The following is a 25,540-nucleotide window of genomic DNA, read 5'->3' as shown; positions in this document are numbered from 1 at the left end:
TACATTACAATTAAAAAAAAACATTATAGATACATCAAAATTTTAATAACGATACCATTAAAAAAAATCAAAGAAATGAATCAAACGATATCAAATAAGATAAAAAATAATGATTTGGATGAGTTAAAAGAGCTATCTAAATGTGTCGAGACTCATTTGTCTTCGAACGGCTTATATGGCACTTTTCGATCACAGCCAGTGATGGAGCCATAATTTTTTTGATGAAGGGGCAAATTATTAATAAATACTGTGACTTTTCAATATGATTTTTTTTTAACTTGATTGAGTTACATGATTTGAAGTTTTGAATAACAATTTATTCTCAAGGGATTTACGTTTGAAATACTTGTATAGTGACGTGTTAATTTAATCAATGAACCTGCTGATTTTTTTTATTATCATTAGTGTCTACATAATAATTAACACAATTACATAATAATAAAGTCAGTTGAATTACACAATAATTCTAAATCTTCCATATGATATTCATAGCAAAATATACACCAATTCATCAAAACTCATTTCAATTCATATCTATATGTATATAATAAGTATGTTGATTAAATTATACTTAATCATTTTTAGACATTTAAATTATTTATAGACACACACAAAAAATTTGTGTGAACTCACTAAGTCTAATATGTGAAACAAGTTTTAATACTATACTATACTTTTAAATAAGAGAAAATACCGAGAGAGAAAAAGTGTAACTTATATGATTTAAACCCATGCCCTCTCCTAACTCCAAGCATTTCGTTAACAATTAATTACAAATAAATTTGTGATATAAAATGACAATCAATATATGTACATTGTAAATTAAAAGACCTCAATTAAATAATTAATCCATAATTATAAAACTAAGAGACCTTATTTAAATAATTTCAATAATCTACTATGTCAATACAAGATATGTCAATAATAGTGGTTTTGTATGAACATTAATTTATTCATTTATAATAAGAAAAAAAAGTATTTAATTGATTAAATTAGTAAATTCAAACATTTATTTTGAACACATTCATATTAAAACCCCTAAATTATCATAAACCTTAATATTTTTAATAACTAATTATAAAAAAATAAAACTAAAATTAGATAATAAAATAAATAGAAAAGATAAAAAAAATATATCTAAAGTATAAAGCAAAAGAAATTATTTAGTTATCTGAACTTGAAAAGAAATTTGCATAAGAGAGAGGAAGACAACAACTCAAAAGGAAAAATGACTCTCTATTAATTAGTGAAAAAAACGAAAAAAAAGGAAAAAGTTTAAGTAAATAAACTAAAAATATATATTATATATTATATTAAAATATAAGCAAACAGAAACTTTCCACTTTCCGTGTATCAAATCCTCCCCAAATTATTATATTAATATCCTAATATAAAAATACTTAAAAAAAAATGAAGGGGGCAGTTGCCCCCTTTTGCACTCACGTGGCTCTGCCACTTGTCACAGTATATTATATATTATATTAAAATATAAGCAAACGGCAACTTTCCACTTTCCGTGTATCAAATCCTCCACAAATTATTATATTAATATTCTAATGTAAAAAATATCTTTTTTTAAAAAAAGGGGCAGTTGCCCTCTTTTGCACTACCATGGCTCCGCCACTGGTCACACAACTAATTTTTTTTTAATATCGTTTGATTTGTTTTGTTAAAATTATTTTAATGATATTAATAATGTTATTATCGAGTTTGGATAAACTTGTAAAATATCTAATTATAAAAAAGAGAGTAAAGATATGTTAAGTAATTGATTTTTACATGCAGCTATATAATAATAATAATCTTTTGTTGATATATCAATTGATAATGTTCTTAATTGAGTTATATGAAAATCTAAATATGACAATATCTGCCAAACAAAGAAATTTATTTTTTAGAGTTGTCAGGTTAAAAAATAAACGTCGGAATATATATATAGAAATAAACTTGTTATCCCACAAGAATATTACTATTTCTTCTCTATACATACAACGTACCTAGAAGTTCTCTGCATCTATCATTTGAACATGCACAGAAAAATATTAAATCAACACAAGGGCTATGGATTATGATTTATTCAATTATAGAAGTAAATCATTTAATCATATAAATGAAATATTTAAATTATATAAATCTAATTAATGGTGCCCTAAAAGAACATATATATTTGAAATAATTTCAAAACTTTTATATATATATATATATATATATATATATATATATATATATATATATATATATATGGAAATATCCTTATCGTGCTACATGAATTTCAAGATTTCTTCTCTATAAATACCCTTTACCTAGAATTTCTTTACACAACAATTTTTCTCAACAAACACAACACTACAAGAGAAAAAAAAACAAATAAAAATGGAGAAAGCTTCTTTGAAGTTGCTGTTCGTGTTTGTTTTGGTATTTTCCACGACCTGTAAGTCTCTCTCATATTTTTTCCCTCTCCAAATTTACTAGCTACTTCGTCCTCTGCTCAATTCTTAAGGATCACAGTCTTGAAAGATTTCATTCTAAGTCTTCATTATTCTTAAATACATTTTCTTTTTAATTATTAACAAATCAACACATATATAAACATGAAAATAATAATAATAATATTTTGCTGCAGGTTTTCCAGAAGGAGCTGAAGCCCTTGGATATTGTTCAAGTGACTCTGATTGTCCCTCCCGCTGCCCATCAGGCTGCACAGATGCTCATTGTCAGTACGTAGCAGAAGGTGATTACGAGTGCTATTGCGGCCTAAATCCCTGTCTTGGGTGATCATCATATATAATACATACATCGCTATGATATTCATATATATTGAGCTGATCATCAGAATAAATTCCTGATGCAATAATAGAGGGGTGATCTTGTATCTCTTTTTATTTATAATAATACAACGAATTAGTGATAAATTAGTTTATGCGCATTGCATTTTTACGATGCTGTGTTAAAATGTTAACGTACATAATTCCAACTAAAACCCATGCTACATATATGCACGCAGAGTAATTAGTGAATTTAATTTCCATGTGAAGAACTTCTTTTGAAGGTTAATTAATGAATTTGGAAATGAGGAATATATTTATAAGTGTATTTAACTTCAGGATCAAGCGAGGTTGTCATCCAAGAAAAATGTTAATTCGATACCCAAAGAAGTAAAGTATTCTCTATTCGATCCTTTTTCTTAATTTTTGAAATTTTTAAAAATAAAAATTTATTTTTTTCAAGCCATTTCTTGCTTTAAAAAATCAAAACAATGTTAAATTGAGTACATAGACAAGTGTTGAATATCTAGTGAGTTAATAAATTATTGTTAACATTATTTTAGACATTGAAATTTAATTATAAATTCAATATGTTCCCAAACTAAGAAATAAAGAGATTCAACTAATCTAACTTTAATCTAACAATGAATGTACGATGTGACTAAAATATAAGAGATAGGAGGTAACTAATTTACCTCTCGCACCACCGCAGCTTGGATCAAGGAGATTTTTAACGTAAAAAATAATATTTAGGTTATAGAAATTTTTTTTATTATTATTAACCTTGTTATTTTTTTTAACACAAGTTTTAAATTAAATTATATAAAAATTATCTTACTTTATCAACTTAATATTTTTAAAAATAAAATAAATTAAAAGGAAAAAAAACCAATTCAGATTAATTCTAATTAACCTATCAAACCTATAATTTAGATCATGAGTTTTAATGAGCTCAATTATTTTTTATATTATATAATCATAATGAATTAAACGTTAAAGAATAAATAAAAAATTAAAATATAAAAATATTAATTTTTATTTTTTATTTTTTTTTAAAAAAACCAATAAAAAAAAATTCTAGATGCATAGGCTTGAGTGGCTCAATTCACCTAGGACTTTAAAAAATGTCGAGGCATGTGGGCTAGAGGCAGGCCCCACATTTGTACAAGTAATTTTTTTTTATTTTTAGGTGGTGAATGTCGTCTATCTCCTGTTTGTTTTTTTTAAAGCAATAACGACACATTGTCTGCTAGATTGCATTTTATATTACAATCACCAATATGAAGGTCGAAAATACAAGGGAGGGGTTTTGAGGGTTGAAAATTATATTTTTTAAACTGCTTTCAATTAAAAATATCTACACAACACCATAAACACATCTCGAAACCAACTCAAAATTATTGAAAAAACAAAAATTAACTAAATAAAAAATATTTAAACCAAACTTGATCTTTTTTTTTATATAAATATTTTTAAAAAATAACTACTATCATTAAACTTTTTTTATCAAACAAAACTTATTAACATACAAAATAACAAACTTCATTGTTAAAAAGTGGCATAACCAGCTATTTTATCTTTTTTTATTTTTTTTCCAAACAATTTTTTCTATCTTTTCTCGAAGTTAGAGACTGAAAAATAAATTTTTAAATTAAAAATAAACTTTTAAATTAAAATGATTGTCTTAAATGTGTGTGATGTTTTTTTTTTTTCGTGTTTTACTTTTTGATTATTTTTCTTTTAATTTTATATTTTTATGATAATTTAAAATTTAATTTCATTTAATTAGGATATAAAAGGATTAAATTTAAAGAAAAAAAAAGTAAAAAAAATAAGTCAATTCGTTTATTGTTCATATTAACCGTGAAACCCACCCCATGTTTTTTAGCTGTTTTGTTATAATTTTAGATACGTGGATCCGCATACTGTGCTTTGTTGAAAAATTGATGCATAGTAGCTTAAAGTCCTTCTGGTCTTCTTGAATTTAATTTATTTTCTCAAATTTTGTCATGCAAACTTGATGTGAGACTTCATGAATGACAACAATTGCTGGGTTTTCTGAAATTTCCAAAAATCCTCAATCAGTCGAGCTTGTTTTAATGAGAGGAAAAAACGACAGACCTTCATCATTGTTTCTAATAAAATCTTGTCTTCATGAATGCAAAATTTCAAGTTACGAGGGCACTGAAGGGAACAGGGGATTCAAACATCAAAACTGTCTCAAAATTGGAAAGGAGAATAAGGAGGTAAACTACTTGAAAGGGAAATCTTGTTTCTATTGTTGTTGGAGAAGTAACCCAAAATCTCACGTGCTCAAATTCTCAACGATTCGGGATAGGGATGAGCGGGTTCCAAAGACTGATGATACAACTCCCACTGCAATGATTATGATACAAACTGCAATCTACAGAAACAACAGTAAAAAGGGAACGAAAGCACTGTCAAGCCTATCAATTATGCTTCAGAAAGTGCTGACAATATTTAATACCAGAAAGGGAAGTAGAAGGAAGATGTTAAAAGCTGTTCTAAATTTGTGAATGGAGGCATTGATAACAGTGGCATACCTGAAATCTTGTTGCTTTACCCCTCAAGATGCTCAGAAAGCAAGCACAAGGAAGTATCAAGGTCTGTTATAGATTCACTTGTTAGTTTAATTCAACCAAACCGCGTTTTCAAACTTTTGAAGAGTATAGGAGAGGTCAAATGGCATAACATGACTCAGATGAGGAAGCTAAATTAATGGCTGTAGAAAACTTACCACAAGCATTGTGAGTAAAGATCCAATCAGTGACATGACCAAACCTGCAATGAAAGGAAATGTCGATGATATAAAGTTGTAACCAAACAAGGTATGGAATATAAAACTGCAAGTTTAATGAAAATCAACTGGTTTTGCAAGAGACATGGTGTAAAATAATACATAAGGTGTAAGGGAGACTAACCGAAAAAAGGGATGGAGAGAGCGACCAATAAGGTAGAGATCACCAGTGCTGTCCTAATGCAAATCGCATACATGTGAGACTTCATGTGGTTTGATGGTATTAACTCCTCCAGACTCAGTGCCACTGGAGACATGGTTAATGCATATTTGGTAAAGGGGTTAACCACCTGCAAGAGAACAGACAATAAATTAATAACCTGTAAGAAAAAAATTGAATCCTAATTCTTATAGGAAAACAAAGGAAAAGAACAAACAGAACAGGTTAAAATATATTTTCCAAAGAACTGTAAGAACCGATGAGCATACCGTAGTCCACACAGCAACCTTCGAGGCAACTAGATCTTGAGGCAAGTTAAGAGTGAATTGAGATTCTGTTTTTTCTCCGAACATCGTGTACCCCATGTAAGCAACTCCAGCATACATCAAAGTACAAATACCGAAGCTGCATGGATAACAGAACCAAGGGAACATGAAGTAAGGAATACTTGAAATCACAGGCAGCTATTTTGAAAATAATAAGCAGGGTCCTTGAGTAAAACTAAAACAAGTTTCCTACGATGAAGTAAGGAGGTAGAGAAACTTAAGTTACCATGCTAAGAGAACTGCAGGAAATCTGTTAGGCTGTGCCATGGAAGTGTAGATATTCGGAAAAACAGCATGTCCCGAGTAACAATAACCGTAGAGACCAATGGCAACAGGAAGAGTTCCAAGATTGAGTACCGTCCCTTCGCTGTGAATGCCCACATTATCAATCAAACCAATCCAAAACAAGCACAGGACCACCAAAACTGATGCAATAACTCCACCAGCTGGAAGAAACGGGCTGAAATTTAGAATTTCTCAAAACAAGTTTGCTGCTTAATCTGATGAGCAGATTTTGAGCGTTGCAGCCTATTGCATACCAAGATTTTTTTGTTTTCAACTTATTCCATTTTTAAGAAAATTGTTTCATGGATAGATAATATGGGTTAATCAAGAAGAAAAATGCGAATCAAATCATTTTGACGTCCATTGAAAAATGTTTAAAATTCAAAATAACTTAATTTCAGAACACCTACCGGAAATGTAACTAAGGACACTGAGGTCTCTAAGCCAAACAGTAGGAAGAACGGCAAGGGTGGTCATCAATGCAAAAAAATGGTGGGAATCCAACTCAAATCCACCCAAACTTATATTTGCATTTGGAAATAACGAGGATAAATTATCACTCTCCAAAATTATATATTCAACGCAACAAGCCTGCGGCATATCAAAAAATTTGGACAGGTAACATTAGTCTATCAAATTATAAAGCGTCTGCATACTTCACTATGAATGACATTTACAGGAATGAAACAAAAGAGAAATGCATGAAGATGCTAAGGACATTAATCCACTTTAGCCTATATCAAAGAACCAAAATTATCACCTAGGCCAATGGTGACAGAATTGCATATTTATAGCAGCAAAAAAGTTGTTGCCTTGAGTTATTATTTGTAGTTCATAATTTCCATGGTTGTTTATGACAAATTAAACAGACGATCTATTCACCATTGAGTGACTAATAGCCAAAAAAAGACGATTTTGAAAGACAAATATCATTATGGGGTCCGTATGATTGGATCTTGGTTGTTGTAGAGGCTGAAAGCAAAATCATATGAATCTGTGTTCACATTATAATTTAGGCCCTCCCATTCAAGAAAGCCAAAACTTTTTCAATTTTATAGGCTATCAATTTTCCGTAAATCGGATGCAACATTCGATGCAGCCGCCTACGGTGCAAGCAAGTGGTAGAGAAAATAATGCTGTCAAATAAGATCCAAAACTTGGGACCAAAGAATTTAATTGGCCCCAGCAGGAATATAGGTTACCATCTTATTCTCTCCTAGAGGCAATCATGCTGAATTGATTAAAACACAGAGAGTTAATAATCCAGGAAAAGCCAGCTGTACTTACATATAATTCCACATACAATATTATCTGCAACAAGAAAAAACAAAGGCAAAAACGACAGTATCAGTCTATAGTCAAATTTGTAAACCAGTGCTTGATATAAGTTCAAGAGGAGAAGTTTTGCATATCAATCCAATATTTTAACTGCAATTTCTGCAGGAAATGGAAGATAATAACTAGACTTACTGAGATAACAACGCGACCGGCGGTACCGAAGGCTGCTTGGCCAATGTCTGGGTAAGTTCCAAGTCCTGGTTCACTATCCAAACAGTAACGCAAGAGCATCCCAGTGTAAAAAGAAAGAACTGCAAATATGAGCAATATGGATAGCCCTAGCCATCCTCCTTCTTTAGCAGCATAAGGAGTAGATAAAATACCTACTCCACACAGAACATTCAAGCCTGCATTATGAACCACGACAAGTACACAGTAACCACTAAATTAAACAATCCTTTTCAATTCAGCTTACAGGTATTCAACTTGACGCCAAGGCTTGCAGATTTACAGTCAATTGTGAGTAAATAATTTACATTAACATACAGCAAGAGGCCAAAAGGCTCAAGAACAACGAGGCAGATGCATGTGCAACATGTGCAAACTAAGCCACGAAAACATGAAACAGAAACATGGTTGTTTTGATGCTCGTAAAGGGAGATAATAATGAGAAGCGAACAAAGGGTCCACGCCTACAAATCCTATATTAAAGGTCATAAACAACAAATCATTCCATCATATTTCAAAGGTAGTTTTGGTTGTTTGAAGATATTTATTGCTACAGGCAATATTCTATTCCTAAATATAGTCTCAGACACGCTAGCCATATTAGCTGACCCATGGAGACACTAAAAAACAAGATGTCACGAAGCTAAACCTAGGGCCATGTAAGCAAGTGATGACAACAAAGTAATAAAACATAATCTGTAACATCATTGGTTGATGAGGTCCCGGCAATTGTAGGGTCTAGTTAGTGTCACGTTTGATGGCCATACTAATCCTAATATGGCAAGTGGCTCCATGGGGACAGGTAGGATGATTGCTAACAAATAACAATACTGTGTAAGAGGATGGTTTAGATAGTCGTGGCCAAATCCAAGCCGTCGATTGTGTGAGGGCCATGCTACAATGGATGGTCTGGATTTGGCCAAGAGCGTGCCGGCCATTGTCCATTGTTTTAGTTTCAACTTACCATTAAGCATAGCTTGTCCAAATGAGCTTTGACGAGACATGGGAAGCTCATGCGAAACCCGGGATAGTTTCTCATCCTTTCTAATGGATGATGACCTTCTTAATAGAGTTGGAGGCAGTAGAGAACGAGAACTACGCCTTTGTGGTGGAAGTTGCTCGTCTTCTGGTTTGTCTAGAAGAGGCTTTACAACAGTAGGTAACGATTCTGGTGTGTGTCTTCTTGTAAGTGAAGAGGAAAGATACGAGCTGCTTAATCTTGATAGTGTAGGAGTCCCCAAAAAAGTAAGATTTGGAGATGGTACACTACTGTATAAATCGATGGATTGCCTGAAACATCAGTTAACAGCCGTAGATAAGTATCTGGAACTAGAAATAGCAGCAAGTGCATATTAATGAAATACATTAGGACTAATGGATTTGCTAGTTATAGACTTATAGTTCACAGATTGATTTCATTAACATCAGATCACTACTCAATAGACAAGAAAAGGTACTGTAGAGGATAGGATATTTATTTAGGTGACGAGGAAAATCATTCACTGAACCACTAAGCCTTTTGGTTCCTAATCATTATGAAATCAGTGAGCCAATGGCCCTAAAATGATCACTTTCCCTTTATGAATTAAAGTTATCCCATGATCTGATTTCCCTGAAAACATGTTTTCTTTGATGAATTGAAGCATCAAGAAAGTCCAAGACTGAACATGACATGAAATTAACAGAGCAAAACAGAGCAGAGTGAATGAGAGAAACCTGTAACTTTGAGGCCAAGAGGTGTTGTAAGAACCGGTTTTACTCTGCTGCCGATTATCATCGGCCAAAGATTCATCAGAATCTGTTCCATTAACATCTGCTTCACCTTCTCCATCTCTGTTAAGTTCCTTCTCTTCATCTTCTTCTTCTTCACTTTCTATGTAAAAATTCTGTTCTGATACTGAATTCTTCATTTTTGCCCCCTCCTATTTCTCTCAGCTTCAAAAATCCCAGCTAAAATTCACACAACAAAACAAATAATTATTGGCTACGAAAAAAAAAATTTAAATGCTAAAAAAATAAAGTTAAAAAGAGAGATGCTACGAACCTCAAATTGAAATTGATCACTTCTTATCCTATAGGATTTGGCAGCTTTAGTTTTCTAGCATCTGCACTTCGCAGCTTTTTCTGACAAGTTTTTTTTTTTACCTGAAGAACCTAAAAGGAAATAAAAACTGTTAAGGTTAACAAAATCTTGGAAACATAAATCAGAAATAAACGCATGAAAAAGCAAACGCAGAATGATCATCCGAAAGAAAATCTAAATTTGGGAATGTAAGCAAGTTCGGAAATTAATATAATTTTCAAGGCAATATGCGTTTGAAATATTCAAAAGGGAGTCTACTCCGCCTTCTAGTCATCTTTCGTTGTAAAGGAAATACAGAAAACGAAAGGCAAAAGTAATGGAGTTTCCTTTCTATGTAAGAGGTTCTATTTTCCTGTCTAGGCAACAAAACGTTTAACATACTTTACAGTGAAAAAAAGAGAACGAACACGAAGGATGATTCGCAAACTGCGAAGAAAAAGACGCTATCAAGATTCCTCGACTTTCTAAGGAACCAAACAAGGAGGGTTCTTAGAGTAAAAAGTCTTACGTACGTAGAGAAAGAAAGTTTTTGCTGCTTCTTTATTTTTTCTCCTCGTTGTTTCGAGATCCCACAAAGAGCTTATAAGGGGAGAAAAAGGTGAGTCGTTAATATAGTTAAAGAGTCGAGAGAAAGAGAGAGTTTTCTCGAATCTAGGATCTGAATAAACTCGTGAAAGACTAGAGAAAGGCCTGGTTTTTTGAGCCTCGAGAGAGAGAAACATCAACGGAAAACACAGACCGAACCGATGTTTTCTTCTGTTCGTCTTTTGGTACTGTAATGGTTTTCACCCTGTATCGCTTGCTTATAAAATTATAGCTGTTGTCTATGCTTCGCTCGGGTTGTAAATATAGTTAACAGATCTGGTCTCGGGACTTGCCTGAAAAAAAAGAGAGGTCAGGTAACTAAAAGTTATTGGATTAATTTATGGTTTATTGGATCAGTTTAAGTGAATTATTTCTGTTAAAATAATATTGTTTTTATTATTTTTTTAAAAATCCTTGATATTATCTAAACCGTTTCAATTAAATCATTTTAAAATATATTAATTATGTGAAAAACTTGATCACTATCTAGTAATTAACTAATTGTGTGAAAAACTTAATCAGTATGTACAAAAGCCAACCCCGACTCTCAAGATCACCTAATGGTTAAGAGTTAAGACCGAAGAGTCTACTTCCTATCTTCTATTATCCAAACGTGAAAACTCCTCCGAAAACCTTGTTTTTAAAACCAAAAAATTAACAATTTGAAAATATAATAGTGATTATTTTTTAAAATATTTTTTATTTAAAAATTATTAATTTAAAATAAAATATTTATTTTTTTAAAAAATATTTTTAAAATACAAAAATAACCGAAGGTGTTATTAATGTTTTTGCTATGATGTTTGTCACTTTGCCAGGAAAGGCAGCTCTACGTGGCAACAGAACTGTCGAGTATCTTCCATAAATAAATAAAACTAGCAGCCCCTTTATACACTTTATTAATTTGCGGGATTATCATCATGTCTAGGCTGTCTAGCATATTATTAAGAATTCATCCTCTTATAAAACCTGGACCGGTTTTATTTTTTTAAAAATATTATTTTAATAAATAGAATAGAAATCAAATTAATACTTAACAAATTAATTAATTATGCAAAAATCAATTGATTATTCTAAAATTCTCATCAAATTATATTATGACACGGGCACAAATCAAGAAAGGATACAATTGAAATCTTATAGAATATTTAACAAAGTTGTATCTTAAAAGGGAAATTGATAGAGAACTCTCGGATCCCAGAGGAGTGTCTTGTATTTTAGTTTTACATTGCTTTTTTACTTTATATAAATTTTTTTCATAAAAAATATTCTCCAGCTAATTTATACTTTAATACTCAAAATTAATATTTTTTAAATATTATAATTGATATCAGGAGTGTTTTTTTTATTATTAATATGGATGTCCGGATTAGCTTATGCGCACCTCGACTAATACCACGGGCTTAGAAATTAATAATAATATAAGTTTTCAATGACCATCATATTAGCAATTATAAAACTCAAACTTAAAATTATAAAAAAAATAAATCTTTTAATCTCAAGCAAATTTCTTGAGAAAATTTCTTGATGCGAGGAGTGTTAATTTAATTGACAAAATCGCTTGACATCTTACCAAGTAACTTGAAACCGAATTCAAATCTTGCTCACGCTAGGGATAGGGGATAGAAAATTAAGAAATAGTATCGATGAATAGGTAAATTGAAAAATTGTAGAAAAGTTTTTTCTTAGTTTCCAAGGAAGAAGGAACAGGCAGCATTATATTACAGCTCATTGGAACATATTATTACAACTTGATCTCTATTAAATGTGTGCTTAGACTACTAGTGGACAATCATGCAGCCGCCATAAGACAATTCCAGCAAAATAAATTGCGTGGAGTTTGCAGCAGAACAATTGCAATGCTGTAAAGCGTCAATAGGCTATTAATATATAGAAAATGCTGTTCAAGATTGATTAAAATTCGTGTATTTTTCTGAATTAACAATACCCATATGAGCATATGAAAACAATTACATCAATATAAAATAAGAATCCCATTGTACATGTGTGATAAAATGTCTTATTTCTGATCTATATTTACCTATTTTATTTTATACTATAAAGAGAACTGTATATATTAATAATAAGTTGAATGATGAGGATCCATTTAGGTTTGAATTCCAACCTCATCGTTCATGCATACCAAAGGATTTTTTAAATCTATCATGTTATTATTAAACCTGAATTAATTTATTAGGCAATCAAGAAACTTGTGGTTCAGAATATGAATTTAATCAAATTTTAATTTGTGTTAAAAAAATATTAATTTGATTAAACTTGATTGATTTAGTCAGATCAATTTGAACATGACTTGATCAATAAAAATATATATTTTTTTAAAGTATAAAATAACATTGTCCAATAAAAGATAACTAACCTGAATTAATCTAATAATATGTGAATTGACTCTAATTCGAGTTTTTTTTTGGATCAGACACTAAAACCTGGCATGACAACTAGATTTAGCGTTTATTTAAAATTGTGATAGCGGTTATTTTTTAAGGTGTTTTTCGTTTGGAAGTACATCATAATAATAATTTTTTTATTTTTAAAAAATTTATTTTTGATATCAACAAGTTAAAACCATATAAAAACATAAAAAAAATACTAAAAAATTAATTTTTAAAAAATATAAAAACAAGCTGGAATTAAATTTTCGAGACTTGAAACTTGATCTTTGATAGGGTAACAACTAGTATAATCCAGCAGTCAATTCCAAGCAACAAAAAGTTATTCATGGTATTCCATTGTAAATTTGTAATTAATAAAACCCAGATCATCCCTTTTCAATTAATGACCTTCCTGTCTTTGGTACAAACAGTTTTCATCAAGTTATTTTGAGAGGAAGAGGTTCTCCCGAATTCAGTAAACATATGTGAGGACCGTCATTTATTTGACCTTTCAATTTCTCCAGGAGGAGTACAAGTACAGACTACAAAAACGAGCAACCAATCAATTTTCCGACAGAGGACAAAGACCGATCACATCAAACGGCTTCATTATGCAGCATCACAGATTGATTTTATGCACATGCTGTGCCTTTTACTCGCAGGGGATTCTCAGCATTGTGGATAAGATGCCTGTCCATGTGATTTCATTTCGGATAGATCAATAATTTCTTCGTTTCTCATAGTGCATGATTACTTCAATTATATAGACGAATGGAAGTTGACTGAAGTAATTAGCAAAGGGCCCATGATGGGATGATTCGTCTGTCTTTGATAATGCATTTCAATTTCTTTTGTGATTTAAAGCGTGGTAAAACTCATCTTGAATCGAGGGTTCAATTCGAAGAAAAAGCTCAAAAAGATTTGTTGAAGTTAAGTTAAAAAATAAATTTAAACGAGCCCAAGCTGTTATTTTATTTGAAAAAGAAAAGGGTTTTGTATTCATCTTCACAATTCTACGGGCGGATCCAAAAAAACTTGGTTAATGTCATTGATTTTGGTGTGTGCCAAGAGATTGTAAGAAAAACAGGGTTCAACATACCAACTCAGAGAGCATGAATCCATGTAGATGGAGAACAGAAATGGGTATGCCCTAAATTCTATCGAGTGATTACTTTCTTGGGAATATTGAGCATAGCATTTTACAGCACTATGGCATTTGGAATCAAATCGGCATCAAGGTGATGTCCATATCTCACCTTTCCCATTTGAATACTACAAGTTTGGCTGGCAATCAGCAATAATCAATAACGTGCCCTTCAAATTGCCTTTCCTCACACTTCGTTTTCTGCATGAGTCAGAAGCATCATCATTTGATTTGATGAAAACCAGTATGATATTATTGATGTTGTCACATTATCTACCAAGAGACTCACAGCATTCAAGCTTATATAAACATCTCGTGCTTATCTCCACGAGGACCACGACACATTGCGTGATGTTAACATTTATAGCCTCACCTCGCTAGCTCAGACAACGCACGATGTTCGGTCCACATACATGGAAGCTATATCAGAAAGATCCAATGAAGGGATCATGCGGTTCGGTTACATCTCGCTGGTGTTTTTTGTTTTTTTCATCTTTGAGGGATGGGTTTATGCTTGTTGTTGCTTGAGCCTTGAGCTGGTGGTTTATCCACCTTGTCATTTTTTATTTGCAATTATTGTTGGAGGGTTGAGTCTGTTTCAGCTATTGCTTTGACCATGATCGAAACGTGATATATATATATATATAGCAAAAAATGTATCTTGAGATTTGATGAGATCCTTGATTAGAGGCTACATCATTTTAATTTCACTTTGCTTAAGGTAGACTACAGACTACAAGTCTTTTGAAGTCTTCTAAAATAATTGCAAGTTGGTTGATGAAGGCACAGAGAGACAAGAACGGGAGTGGATGTAAGAAACACGTTTTATGAGGAATCAAAGCATCAACTTGTGCCTTCATTTACAAGGTGTTCTTGGATCAGTGAAGCTATCCACAAGTTTTGGCTCAAGGAAACTGTTGATAACTGGTAAGATAGACCTATGCTTTTGCCCAAGTATGTGATCACCTCACGCATGATGAGATCTATGAATAGGATTGAGATGCCTTCATGTTCTCTTTCATCATGTTCGTTAAGTCTAAAATTATTGAATTGAAGTGCACAAAGACTCATCCTTGGCTGTAAACAGTCTAATTTCTAAGATTTTGATCCTGTGATTCCTGTCATGTTTCACGACCCTGTCATATATGTTAAATCTGAACCATTGGATTCAAATCATGCTTAGGGTGTCTAACGTCAAGTTCTTTATGCTGCCTGATGTCATCTGCATTATCCAGGACTCGAGGAAGAACCGTATTGAACATTAGCTCTGTACACCAACAACTACATGAGAAAAGCATCCATAAACCAAAAGGATGAACACTTGTGGGAGACTAGAGGGAGACTCATGCCATTTGTCACTATACTTTTGATTATTAAAAAGGCCCACCAGATTAATCTACAAAAGTGCACCAAACACTAAGCAATATTCCAAGTGACTGAATCACATATTATACAATTCTCTTAAACCATTCCAGAAATAAAATAGCAGAAAGGTAAAAAGGCAAGTGCGAGGGAATCATGCAAAGTGGATATGCCTCGCGAATTCTCCTGTTTAGAATCTTGTGACGTTTCCAGTCTATTCGAGATGAATCTTCGTTGATAAACTACGTCTTTAATTCTTGTCCAAATCATGCCATTTGTACATAATGCATTCCGCGTGTCAATCACGAGAAAAGTTTTCTAAGAAAACTTTGTTTCACCTGTCCAAACTACACAGTTTGCATAGTTGCCCTAAATCCATAATTACAACCATAAAAGCAACGATAGACATCAAAGGTAACAGTCAAAGCACTAACTATAGTGTAGGCAATGAGATCATGCATGGAAAGAAGATTGGCATGCTTTTCTCTACTCAGCTTCCAAGCTTCTCTCAATTATTGAGGAAGTTCAATTTAGATGAATGAAAAAGTTTTGTTGTTGCATTCAAGTGCGAATCGAAAAATCATTGAAGAAAGAGAACGAACTGTATACTGAACTAGAAGACGTAAATAGGCAGCATGAGTGGCGTATTTATACTTGGATCTTAAAGACATACGTACACGTCTGTATGCCAAAGCATAAATGTACTCAATCTCCAAGATCTCATAACGCTGTCTTCCGTCCTCGTCAATTGATGTTTTATCTCCATCACGACGTTCTCAACGAGTGAATGGTTCTGTCCGTCCACGTTTTTGACAGACAACTTTCATCATGAGAACAAAGCTAACCATTCTTCGGTCTGTGATCGAGGGTCACCTGCAAATTTCCGTTACCATGCCATGTATCGTACCAAATCCAAGACTCATAAATTCTTTCCTGCTACAATAGCTGTGAATATATGCGATCAAGTCTCCAGCTCCAACAGTAACTCAAAACGGTTTTTATGTTGTAGATTGTAAATATTTTATCTATTGACCGACTGATATAGTAAGATTGAAAACTCTATCAACAAATAGCAGAATAGCCCACATGACAAGAAACTTTGGAGGGATGTTCTAGGTTATTTGGTTTCATGAACTGAAAACAATCTGGTATGTACATTACATGACAAAATTTAACGTACAACTTATAAATCTTTCGTATGGCAACACCATGGCTTGGACTCTAGCGGTTATAAATAAACAGTGGCTTATCTCACTAAAAATTCCTACTTTTGTTGTATGTCAAAAAGTATGATCGATCATCTTCTTTAAGTTAAACACGTGATAAGCTTATCCAGAGAGCACTCTTGTTGCTTCCAGTCAGCTGTCTAGCCTCTACCTACATCAGATAATCGCATCAATGATGAACAAACAGTAGATCCTTCATGATGATAAAAATTGCATAAAATCCACTAATGTCTTAACAGGTGATCACGAACCCAGAAATATATATCAACTATCATGTGCAGTCGGGTAGCTCATTCCATCTTTTAGATGGCTTACTGCTATGGGGCATAACCATTTCAGTATGTTTGGACCCAATACCTGATCAAAAGCAGATTACTTAGCAACTTATGGGATTAAAAGGGCAAAGAGAACAAATGGATACAGAGAGAGAGAGAGAGAGAGAGAGAGAGAGAGAGAGAGAGAGAGAGAGAGAGAGAGAGAGAGACCGAGGTGATATTTTTGTAAACACTAAGGTTGAATGGATGTCGATAACTGTGTCCAGATTTCCTGGCCAACCATGCTGCACGTATTCCTTCATAATTCTGGAAAAGACCCATTCCAGTTATTATCAATAACCACAAAAATTAAGCATGTTGCATATCTACTTTGGAATTGAATACTCACTTCAATGGTTGTCATATTGCAAGACATGAGGTAAATATGCCAACCCAAAAGAGTTCCAAATGTTATGCTCAAGCCAAACATCATTGCTCCAGAAACAACCTAAAATGCACCATGTCAGATTTCTTAATAAGCCCTGAAAACTCAAAACAATCTATTTGCATGAATACTCAGGAATGAACAGGAATTAAGAGAAAGGATAAGCCAGCAACTACTGAATGCAAGTACTTTTACTAGTCCGTAAGAACCATTTAGACAGGGCTTATTCAAGATCCTCTACTTCTGTTTTAAACTGATTTATTGGCTGAATAAGAGACCAAAAGGGTCATGGCTTCACTTTATTTTTCAAGCAATCTTGGGAAACATTTTTAAGAAAAGAATCTTAAGCGACAGAATGACCTTGGAAAAGTTTATACATTTTTAAATGCTATTCAGAACCATTGTAGCCCTGACTATCGCCCAAAACTGCCTTTACAACCTCATTCTATGGTGGGTAATTGCCATGTTCGACCTTGTAAGTTGCTATCCTTCATATGATACAGTCTTGCATATATAGGGGGTGCTTGGCAGTGTGGTAGCGATTGCTTTTTAAATAACCTTTTGTGCTGAAATGCACGCCAATGATGTTTTTTTATTTTTTAAAAATCATTTTTTACATCAGCACATCAAAACGATCCAAAACGTACAAATCATATTAAATTTTAGCAAAAAAAAAAATTAAAATTTTTTGGGAACACGGTTTGCACCGCGTTCCCAAACATGTTCATAGAATTCAAGTGGAAAAGGACAAAAGAGCATGGATAACAAATTATATGAACTTTTAGATCTTGTTTTTTGGGGGTTTTATTCTCTTATTCTTTTTTTTTTTCCAGCTTCTCTTGCATACAGCTTGTGTACTTTGGTTATTCCCACTTAGAAGTTAGTCTTAAATAGTTAACCGAACTAAACATTCAAAAGACTTGCATCAAAGATTAAATAACCACTCACAAAAAAAATCTTCATAGGAATTCTTCCACTGAAATTCCAGTTCTTTTGAGAAGCACAGCTGATTATCATGACCTGAGCATGCCAAAATCATCTATTGTAATCTCAGTCAATCAAGTTATATAAGATCAAGTGCGAATAAAAACCAGAATAAACCTACCGAAGAATAGATGCTTGCTATGGTTGCATATAAAACTAATATAAAAAAGGCCTTGTAGTTCCAATAACCAACACAGTTATTTATCCATAGACAATGATGATCCTGCCATCAATTTTAAAGTAAACATAATCCATAACTCTATCGATAATCAAGTTAAAAACTCATGAACCAAACAGTTATTGCAAAAAAAAAAAAAAAAGATTTTTGCTGAACATACCATCCTCAAAACACACCTTCTGCAGACCCTACAATGATGAGCCCTGGGAGGCTTGTATGTAACACACTTGTCACATCGCCTCAGTTGTGAACTCTATCAAGGATTAATTATCAATCAGTCCAAAGTTAACCACAAAGTAAGAAATTCATTTATAGAAAATTGCATTAAAAAAAAGGTTATGGACCTTATTATCACATGTATACGCTATACTTAGATTTCAAAACAAGGAACAGATCTAAGAGCACAATCAATATGAGACATTATCTATTAGAGTTTAAAGAAACTGCAGAAAACAAAACAAATTGAGGCAAGATGTTGTTAGCATCTGACGATGCAAAAATCAAACAATTTCACTGAATTGAACCCAAAATAACTAGTTCCTAAAGTTGAATCATCCTTCCATAGAAAATTAAATAAGAACCAAATCCTCATTCTTCTTTTCATCCATTATCAAGGAAACCAACAGGAAGATAAAGTTGAGCCAACAAAAGATAAATCATTCACTAAAACCACCATGTTCCTAAATAATTCACAATAACCGATTACAATTAAATCATTAAACACTAGCACAGCCCAGAAAGCCCAAAGTTCAATCTTTGCACTGTAGGCATGGGTTTACTTCCTCCGAATTCTAGCAACAAAAGGACACAAATAACAGAACTTCACACCTAAATATATAAGCATATCCTCCCTTGATTTCTCAACGGCCAATTCAAAACCAAATAATATAACTTTATAAACTAAATCACAACCACGAACAATGACACTCAAGATTTCACCTTTCTTCTTTTTTCCTCAATTTTCTCATCAATCAATCCAAAATCCAATAAAAAGACACATAACACATCACTATTCAGACATTTACAATAAAAAAGAGAAGAAACTTAAATGCTTGCCTGTATATTACTTACATTATTGAGTGGTTCTTGATGTGGAGGGGCAGCAGCTCCTTCAACATCAGGAACATAAGGGGAAGGGACATAACCAGGTTCTTTTAAAACACATACGAGAAAAGAGAAAAGACATAAAGAAGCCATAAAAGTGAAGATCATAGCATTCAAAGTCCCAGCTGAGCTCTGTAACCCAACCCAATCTTCAATGAATATGAAAACTGTTATGTAATAAACAAAACCCATCAACAGAAACACACTACAAACTGGGATCGACAAGAATCTCTTCCACTCCATTGAGAATTTCTGGGATCTTTTTTTTTTGGTTCAGAAGCAGAGGTTTTCTTGTCTGATTTTTGAAGTCAATTCGGTTTTTTCTGTACGTTTGTTGCTAGAGAGGAAGTCAAGTTGGTTATTTAAAGTGGGCTTTAAAGGAATACTAATTCTGGGCTTCACATGGCCACTAAGCCCAATAAATATAGTGGGCTCTAGTTCTATTCTGACTCAGGAAAGTGGTCTAGGCTTATTCTCACTACAGTTTTATGGGGTTGGGCCTCTTGAAATTAGGGAGTGGAACAAGGTCGGATCTGGTCGGATTTTCGCCACCTCTTGAAATTAGGCTTGGTTGCGTTAGGATTTTTTAATTTTCTAACGAAAAAATTTACATCCTAATAAAAAAAATAAAAAAATATTATTATTATTAATCATTTGAAGTTGGATATAGAATGAGTTGAGGTGGGAGTGAAAAACCTGTCCGGGCCAGTATCTCGGTAGCTAAGGTGAAAATCAAAATTAAGATAAATATCAATAAGTTAGTATATGTTTGGTATTATAATAATTTTTATAATTGTGATTTAAAAAACTTATAATTAATTAAAACTATAAATTTTTGTATATATATAAATATTTTTTTAAAAAATTATATTAATTAATTAGTGCATTAGGATTTTGAGTGTATATATATATGTGTGTGCGCGCTATTGACCTTGGTTCACCAAAGGTTAATAGTACTGTTACCTTGAGGGTAAATAGTACATTAGTGCAGTAAAGAGAATTCAATAATTTATCACTCTCGAAGATCACAACGACTTTTGCATATACAGCAGCTTTACTAGCTAGGGTTTTATTTGCGATCCATTCCATGCAACACGGCTCTTTAAATGGCCGGCATCGGAGGTTTGTCTTCCAGTACTGGCCAGGCAACATCTAGTGTAACATCAGTTAAAAGGGAAATTATTATTATTATTATTATTATTATTATTTTCTCAAAAAATTGACACCTAAAAGGAACAGGACGTGGAGACCATTCTGCTGGGGCTTGAGGCTACGTAACAAATCAACACAATTATCAAAGTTCAACCTCTTATACTGCCATCCTTCTTGTGGCCTCAAATCACACGTACAAAGCTGATTGTTACGATCATTCAATTTCGGTATCATTTTGCATTTGCCATTATATATCTTGGGTAGGGACTCCTCCATGATCAAACCCCACGTCGAAACAGAGATATCATCATCATGCTCTGCCGCCGTGGGGACCGTTGATTTTCTTGATGCTTATATATGGACCCAGTATATATATAAAGTCCAATATCGCTCCTTCCCTCCTAGCTAGCTATAAGATTTAATTGTTTCTTTATGTGAAAATGATGTGAATTAATGAATATGTTAGGAATTAATTCGTGGTAATAACAGCAAGGGAGGGCTAAAAGGTACAAAGGGCAGCGAACTGTGGCATTTCTTAATGTTGGTATAAAAGGCATGAAAAAGGGATCGAAGAAAGCAGGGTTTAGCGAGCATTTACAAGATCGGTCCCCGTCGAATTGGACTAGTCATGGTACCGTCAATAACTACATGCGTCGTACAAATATGCCAACCATATTAATTTTGCCATGCCCTGAACTCACAATGGAGGGAGCTATGGGAGGATATTAGACAGCTACGTGGCAGGCCAACATTGATTTTCAAATTTTCTTTACTACAATTTAATTTGTTATAATTAAACATGGAATTAATATTATTATAAGGTTATATTGATTTGAGTCTTGAATTAATTGCTGGCTTGGCTAGTTCTTTTGTGGTCCTTCTGCAAATCTCTCGTGTATAACCTGCCTTTCGATCGCTAGTTTCCCCATTTTCTCTTCTCCTCTCTTTTCCTAACATATTTTAGAGGCAAATCCCAAACATGACCTAAGAAATTATCAGCCTTTCGCTGTTTTCCAATTTTCTTTCTTCTGTTCCCGGCCCCCATATTTTAAAGGGGGGATTTCAAGCAGCAAGCATGACCTAATAAGTCTTCTCAAATGTATTAATTAATTTGGATGGAAGTAGAATGATTTTCCCTTTTTCTGATCACTCCCCTCGTTGAAGAGAAAATGAGAAACTATAATTGTACTTAAAGGTTTCAGTACTTAATAATTTAGACTTCCCATGAAAGTTTTTCTTATCGAATATTCTTTCTAAAATCATTCGTCGATCAATCTCTTGCATTGAATAATTGGATCCCAGCAGCGGATCCTTTATAATTCTGCCAATGCATGGCTGAAATATTGTTTTGGAGAATGATTTCGGGGTGTGTGTAGCATTAAACAAGATTTTATTTCCAAAAAATCCATGATCTCTCTTTTCATCTATTTCGCATGCATGCATGTGTATAGGCATAAACATGGCTGTCTATGATTATATACCAATTTTCAATAATTAGGCTCCTTCAATCCTCGTATAATTCCATATCAAAGATCACTTTAATTACCAATGCGTACTTTAAGAATCAATGTATTAACTGCTGCCGAGGATATTTCAAATGAATTTATATGTATATTCAAAGAAAAGGTGAATCAATGCCATATATGGCAAATTAAAGGCAAAAATGTGACTTAAATTTTCACGAGAAACATTGATATATATATATATATATATATATATATATATATATATATATATATTAAGCCCTCCCATAGCTATATATGGAAAAGTGTAAGCACTGAAAGACTGACATGCACATCCAAAATTGCATTATGTTCAAGTGCATTTTTACCAAGTTGATTTGCTATGATCGCATAGGTCACCATACTGTTGTTTCTTTCCCTACTCTGTGTACTTGTGGACCTTAACAAGAAAGAATGATTTCCTACTCTTTCCTTCACTTGTCAATTGACACAACAGCTTTTGTCTCTAATTGCCCCCACATGACTTGGCTTAAGATTCTTCTTCAGATCCAGGGACTGGTACCTGTGTGTAGATGATCACAGACACCTTAATGCCCTTTTAGGTCTCTCTAAGTCATATCCAACTGGAATTACACCTGCTGGTACCAGAAAACAAAATTACAGTAGCTAAGTAGTTTGCTTGCCTTAATTTATAGCTGGTCCCATTGAGGAAAAAATGTCAAGCGCAAGTTCAAAACATTATGCAACTCCAAGAATTAAGGCGATTCTCTTTGTAGCAGTCCTTCTGCAATATAATGAAATACTTGTATGCATATCATAATACAGATGATCATAAAATGTTTAAGGAAAAATCTGAATATCTCCTACCTAATTAACAGACTAATTGAGCCAAGTTGTAATCAATTCGTATTGCCATGAGCCCATGTTTACTCACGTGTATAGGTTGAAAAAATAATGCAAGTCACATAGCAGAAGCATAATAATGATCTTTTATCTTGCTGAGTTACAGCTAGCTAAGGCTCTCTCTTGTTTTATTGTCTGTTTTGCTTGTGGGACATTCATCCAGCTTAAGTCTGACTGTAAACATGTCCTTAACGGCTAGTGTGTGAATTGAATAATAATGTGCTCTTCCAAATTCTTCATGCACATTGAAACTCAATATATATTTCCTTACAGATTCCCTTTGGAAGGACTCCATAGATGAGAAGGTTGAATTCTATAGGAAATGACTGCAAGATACCCAAATCAAAAAGTATTTATGAAATAGTTCAGATTCGGACAAAAATAGAGGAAACAACAAGAGGATATTTATGCGATATCCAAAAGAGATTTCTGTACGTACTGCAGGCTGCTTGGACATGCATGTTCATGGTGAATAAAGCAAGTATATTATAATTAAGAGAATATTTCAAAAGCAAAATTTAAGGTCATATAAATGCATTGTATTTGTTTTTCCCTTTGACTGATCCACAAGGAATAGTGGTAAAGGAAAGTACTCTAGAATCATGGAGGAAATCAAAGAGCAATTAATATTCATATGTATCAAGGAAGCACACACACATGGAGCAATGAATAGTTTGTTGATTGTAACAGTGATATGGAGATGCTAAAGAAGCTCCACCATGACTTGTAGCCAAGTTGCTTCATCAAGCTTGGATATGTATGTATGTATGGAAACTGAAATTGGAAATTCTAAGCTCTTAATTAGGGTAATCATGAATTAATTAGTTGAGGGACACAAGAACACAACTACTAAGAATTCATTAATCAAACAAGCATACACACCACTATTTCATATACTCTCCATCAAGCTCTAACTTCCTTTATGCCTAACCAAATTAATTAACAAAACCCTAAACTACAAGAACCAAGTTCGTCTTCAGAAATAACCTAGCTAATACATAAACACAAGCACAAAAGGGTGTTTTTGAGAGCAGTACTATGATCATAACCAATATATATGACATGAAGGACTAATTTCAGCGTTCTTACATCTATATAGATGATAGTTCCTGTACGTCTCACAGCGTGTTAACAACAAATGGGAATTCCAAATAGACTCCTGTACAAGCCAAGATGGATCAATTATTTTATGCATACGGTAGTGCTACTCCTTTAAGGCCATCGTACTAATATGAACCCCCCAAGTTATTAGCTAGGTACAAGTAATAAAAGCCAAACAAATATGGTAATTAAGGATTTGAGCAGCTTTACCTTGTTTAGAAGCAGAAAATCTTAGATCCAACTATTTCAGGTTTGTATATGCAGTCATTTATGGCTGATGCAGCATCATCAAGATTCTCACCTTCAAAGAAATACATTGCTGTCTATCTATCTAGCTAGCTAGCTGCCGTACATCTGTTTGAATGTGAATCTTGATGATGCTGCACCTGCAAACAATGACTTTTGAATGTCGATCCATGTTCCATGCATATTGGATTGTGTAAGAGAACTAAAGTAAAAGCTAGAGAAAAATTGAAAACAAAGAGAGACGAAGAGACCAACAGAGCTCAGAGAGATCTAGCTGTCTTGTAAGTATACGTGGCAATTAACAAATGGTTTACAAGGTTCCCAACACAAAAGAGCCCTCAGAGAGTATATATACCTCTAAGAAACCAGTAAGACCCAGAAATTTATGAGCGAAAAAAAATCACACGAAACCAACACCTCTGCTACTCTTTTTTTGTTGGTAATTCATGGTTTTGAGGTTTCTTGATTTTTTTTTGGTTATATAGATGTAGTTACAAGTGGGGAAAAAAATTAAAGAACAACAAATTGAGAAACAGGAAAAAAAAAGGAGGTTTTCTAGAGTAATTTCTTTTTAAAAAAAAGAAGTGGAAAATAACGAATAAAGAACCAGAAAAAAATTGGAAATAAAATAAAAAATAAACAACAAAAAACTTGGAAATCAACAAGAACACTGGAGCAAAAAAAAGGTGAAAAGGAAAAGGAAAAAATATGACTCAAAATGAAGTTGAAGAAGTGATCATAAAACAAAGTAACAGAAGTAGGGAGAGAAACAGATAGAGAGGTCAAGATCTAGCCCTGATTTAAATCAAACGGAGAAAACGAAGGGAAGAAGAAGGGACGGAGGGAGGGAGGGAGAGGGAGGGAGAGGAGTAGTTAAGGACTGAGAAGAAGGGGTTTGGGTTCTTATACACTCCACGATTGGATTCTTATTCAATGAGTTCTACCGTGACTCGTGGGTGTATGGAACTTGTGTAATTTTTTGCCCTTTATTTTCTTGGGTTTGTTTGTTAAACAATAATAAATAAAAATAAAAAAGAAAATAATAAAAGTTGAAATAAAT

General features: G+C 33.1%; 2 protein-coding genes and 1 long non-coding RNA gene across 8 annotated transcripts; all 3 read right to left on the bottom strand.

Moving 5' to 3' along the window:
* Positions 1–4,894: 4,894 nt before the first annotated feature.
* LOC133697599 (amino acid transporter AVT1C-like) lies at positions 4,895–10,768 on the bottom strand. 3 transcript variants are annotated; one of them, XM_062120259.1, is made up of 13 exons: positions 10,452–10,768; positions 9,905–10,014; positions 9,577–9,810; positions 8,825–9,150; positions 7,825–8,039; positions 7,642–7,665; positions 6,765–6,945; positions 6,296–6,515; positions 6,013–6,148; positions 5,708–5,873; positions 5,524–5,567; positions 5,330–5,392; positions 4,895–5,169 (listed from the first exon to the last, which is right to left on the bottom strand). In XM_062120259.1, the coding sequence occupies exons 3-13, from the start codon at positions 9,768–9,770 to the stop codon at positions 5,071–5,073; spliced, it is 1,668 nt and encodes a 555-aa protein (XP_061976243.1). In that variant the 5' UTR covers positions 9,771–9,810; positions 9,905–10,014; positions 10,452–10,768; the 3' UTR covers positions 4,895–5,070. The 3 variants fall into 3 exon arrangements, with proteins under 3 accessions (XP_061976243.1, XP_061976242.1, XP_061976244.1); XM_062120258.1 differs by having other exon boundaries at positions 10,456–10,768; XM_062120260.1 differs by having other exon boundaries at positions 9,905–10,005; positions 10,456–10,768.
* Positions 10,769–16,511: 5,743 nt separating this feature from the next.
* LOC133696303 (probable protein S-acyltransferase 15) lies at positions 16,512–19,948 on the bottom strand. 4 transcript variants are annotated; one of them, XM_062118457.1, is made up of 8 exons: positions 19,583–19,948; positions 18,672–18,764; positions 18,455–18,556; positions 18,298–18,369; positions 17,314–17,412; positions 17,136–17,231; positions 16,902–17,007; positions 16,512–16,801 (listed from the first exon to the last, which is right to left on the bottom strand). In XM_062118457.1, exons 1-7 carry the CDS (start codon positions 19,856–19,858, stop codon positions 16,915–16,917), a joined length of 831 nt encoding a protein of 276 aa, XP_061974441.1. In that variant the 5' UTR covers positions 19,859–19,948; the 3' UTR covers positions 16,512–16,801; positions 16,902–16,914. The 4 variants fall into 4 exon arrangements, with proteins under 4 accessions (XP_061974441.1, XP_061974442.1, XP_061974440.1 ...); XM_062118458.1 differs by having other exon boundaries at positions 16,512–16,797; XM_062118456.1 differs by having other exon boundaries at positions 16,512–17,007.
* A 2,605-nt stretch (positions 19,949–22,553) lies between these two features.
* LOC133696942 (uncharacterized) lies at positions 22,554–25,329 on the bottom strand. The gene is made up of 2 exons (XR_009842771.1): positions 24,836–25,329; positions 22,554–24,620 (listed from the first exon to the last, which is right to left on the bottom strand). It is a non-coding gene; the product is annotated as an uncharacterized LOC133696942 (long non-coding RNA).
* Positions 25,330–25,540: the final 211 nt, after the last annotated feature.

The sequence above is a fragment of the Populus nigra genome, chromosome 6 (genome assembly GCF_951802175.1).
Source record: "Populus nigra chromosome 6, ddPopNigr1.1, whole genome shotgun sequence".
NCBI classification, from domain to species: domain Eukaryota; kingdom Viridiplantae; phylum Streptophyta; class Magnoliopsida; order Malpighiales; family Salicaceae; genus Populus; species Populus nigra.
Note: the sequence above shows the minus strand (reverse complement) of the source record. Positions and strands in the feature narration are given on the sequence as shown.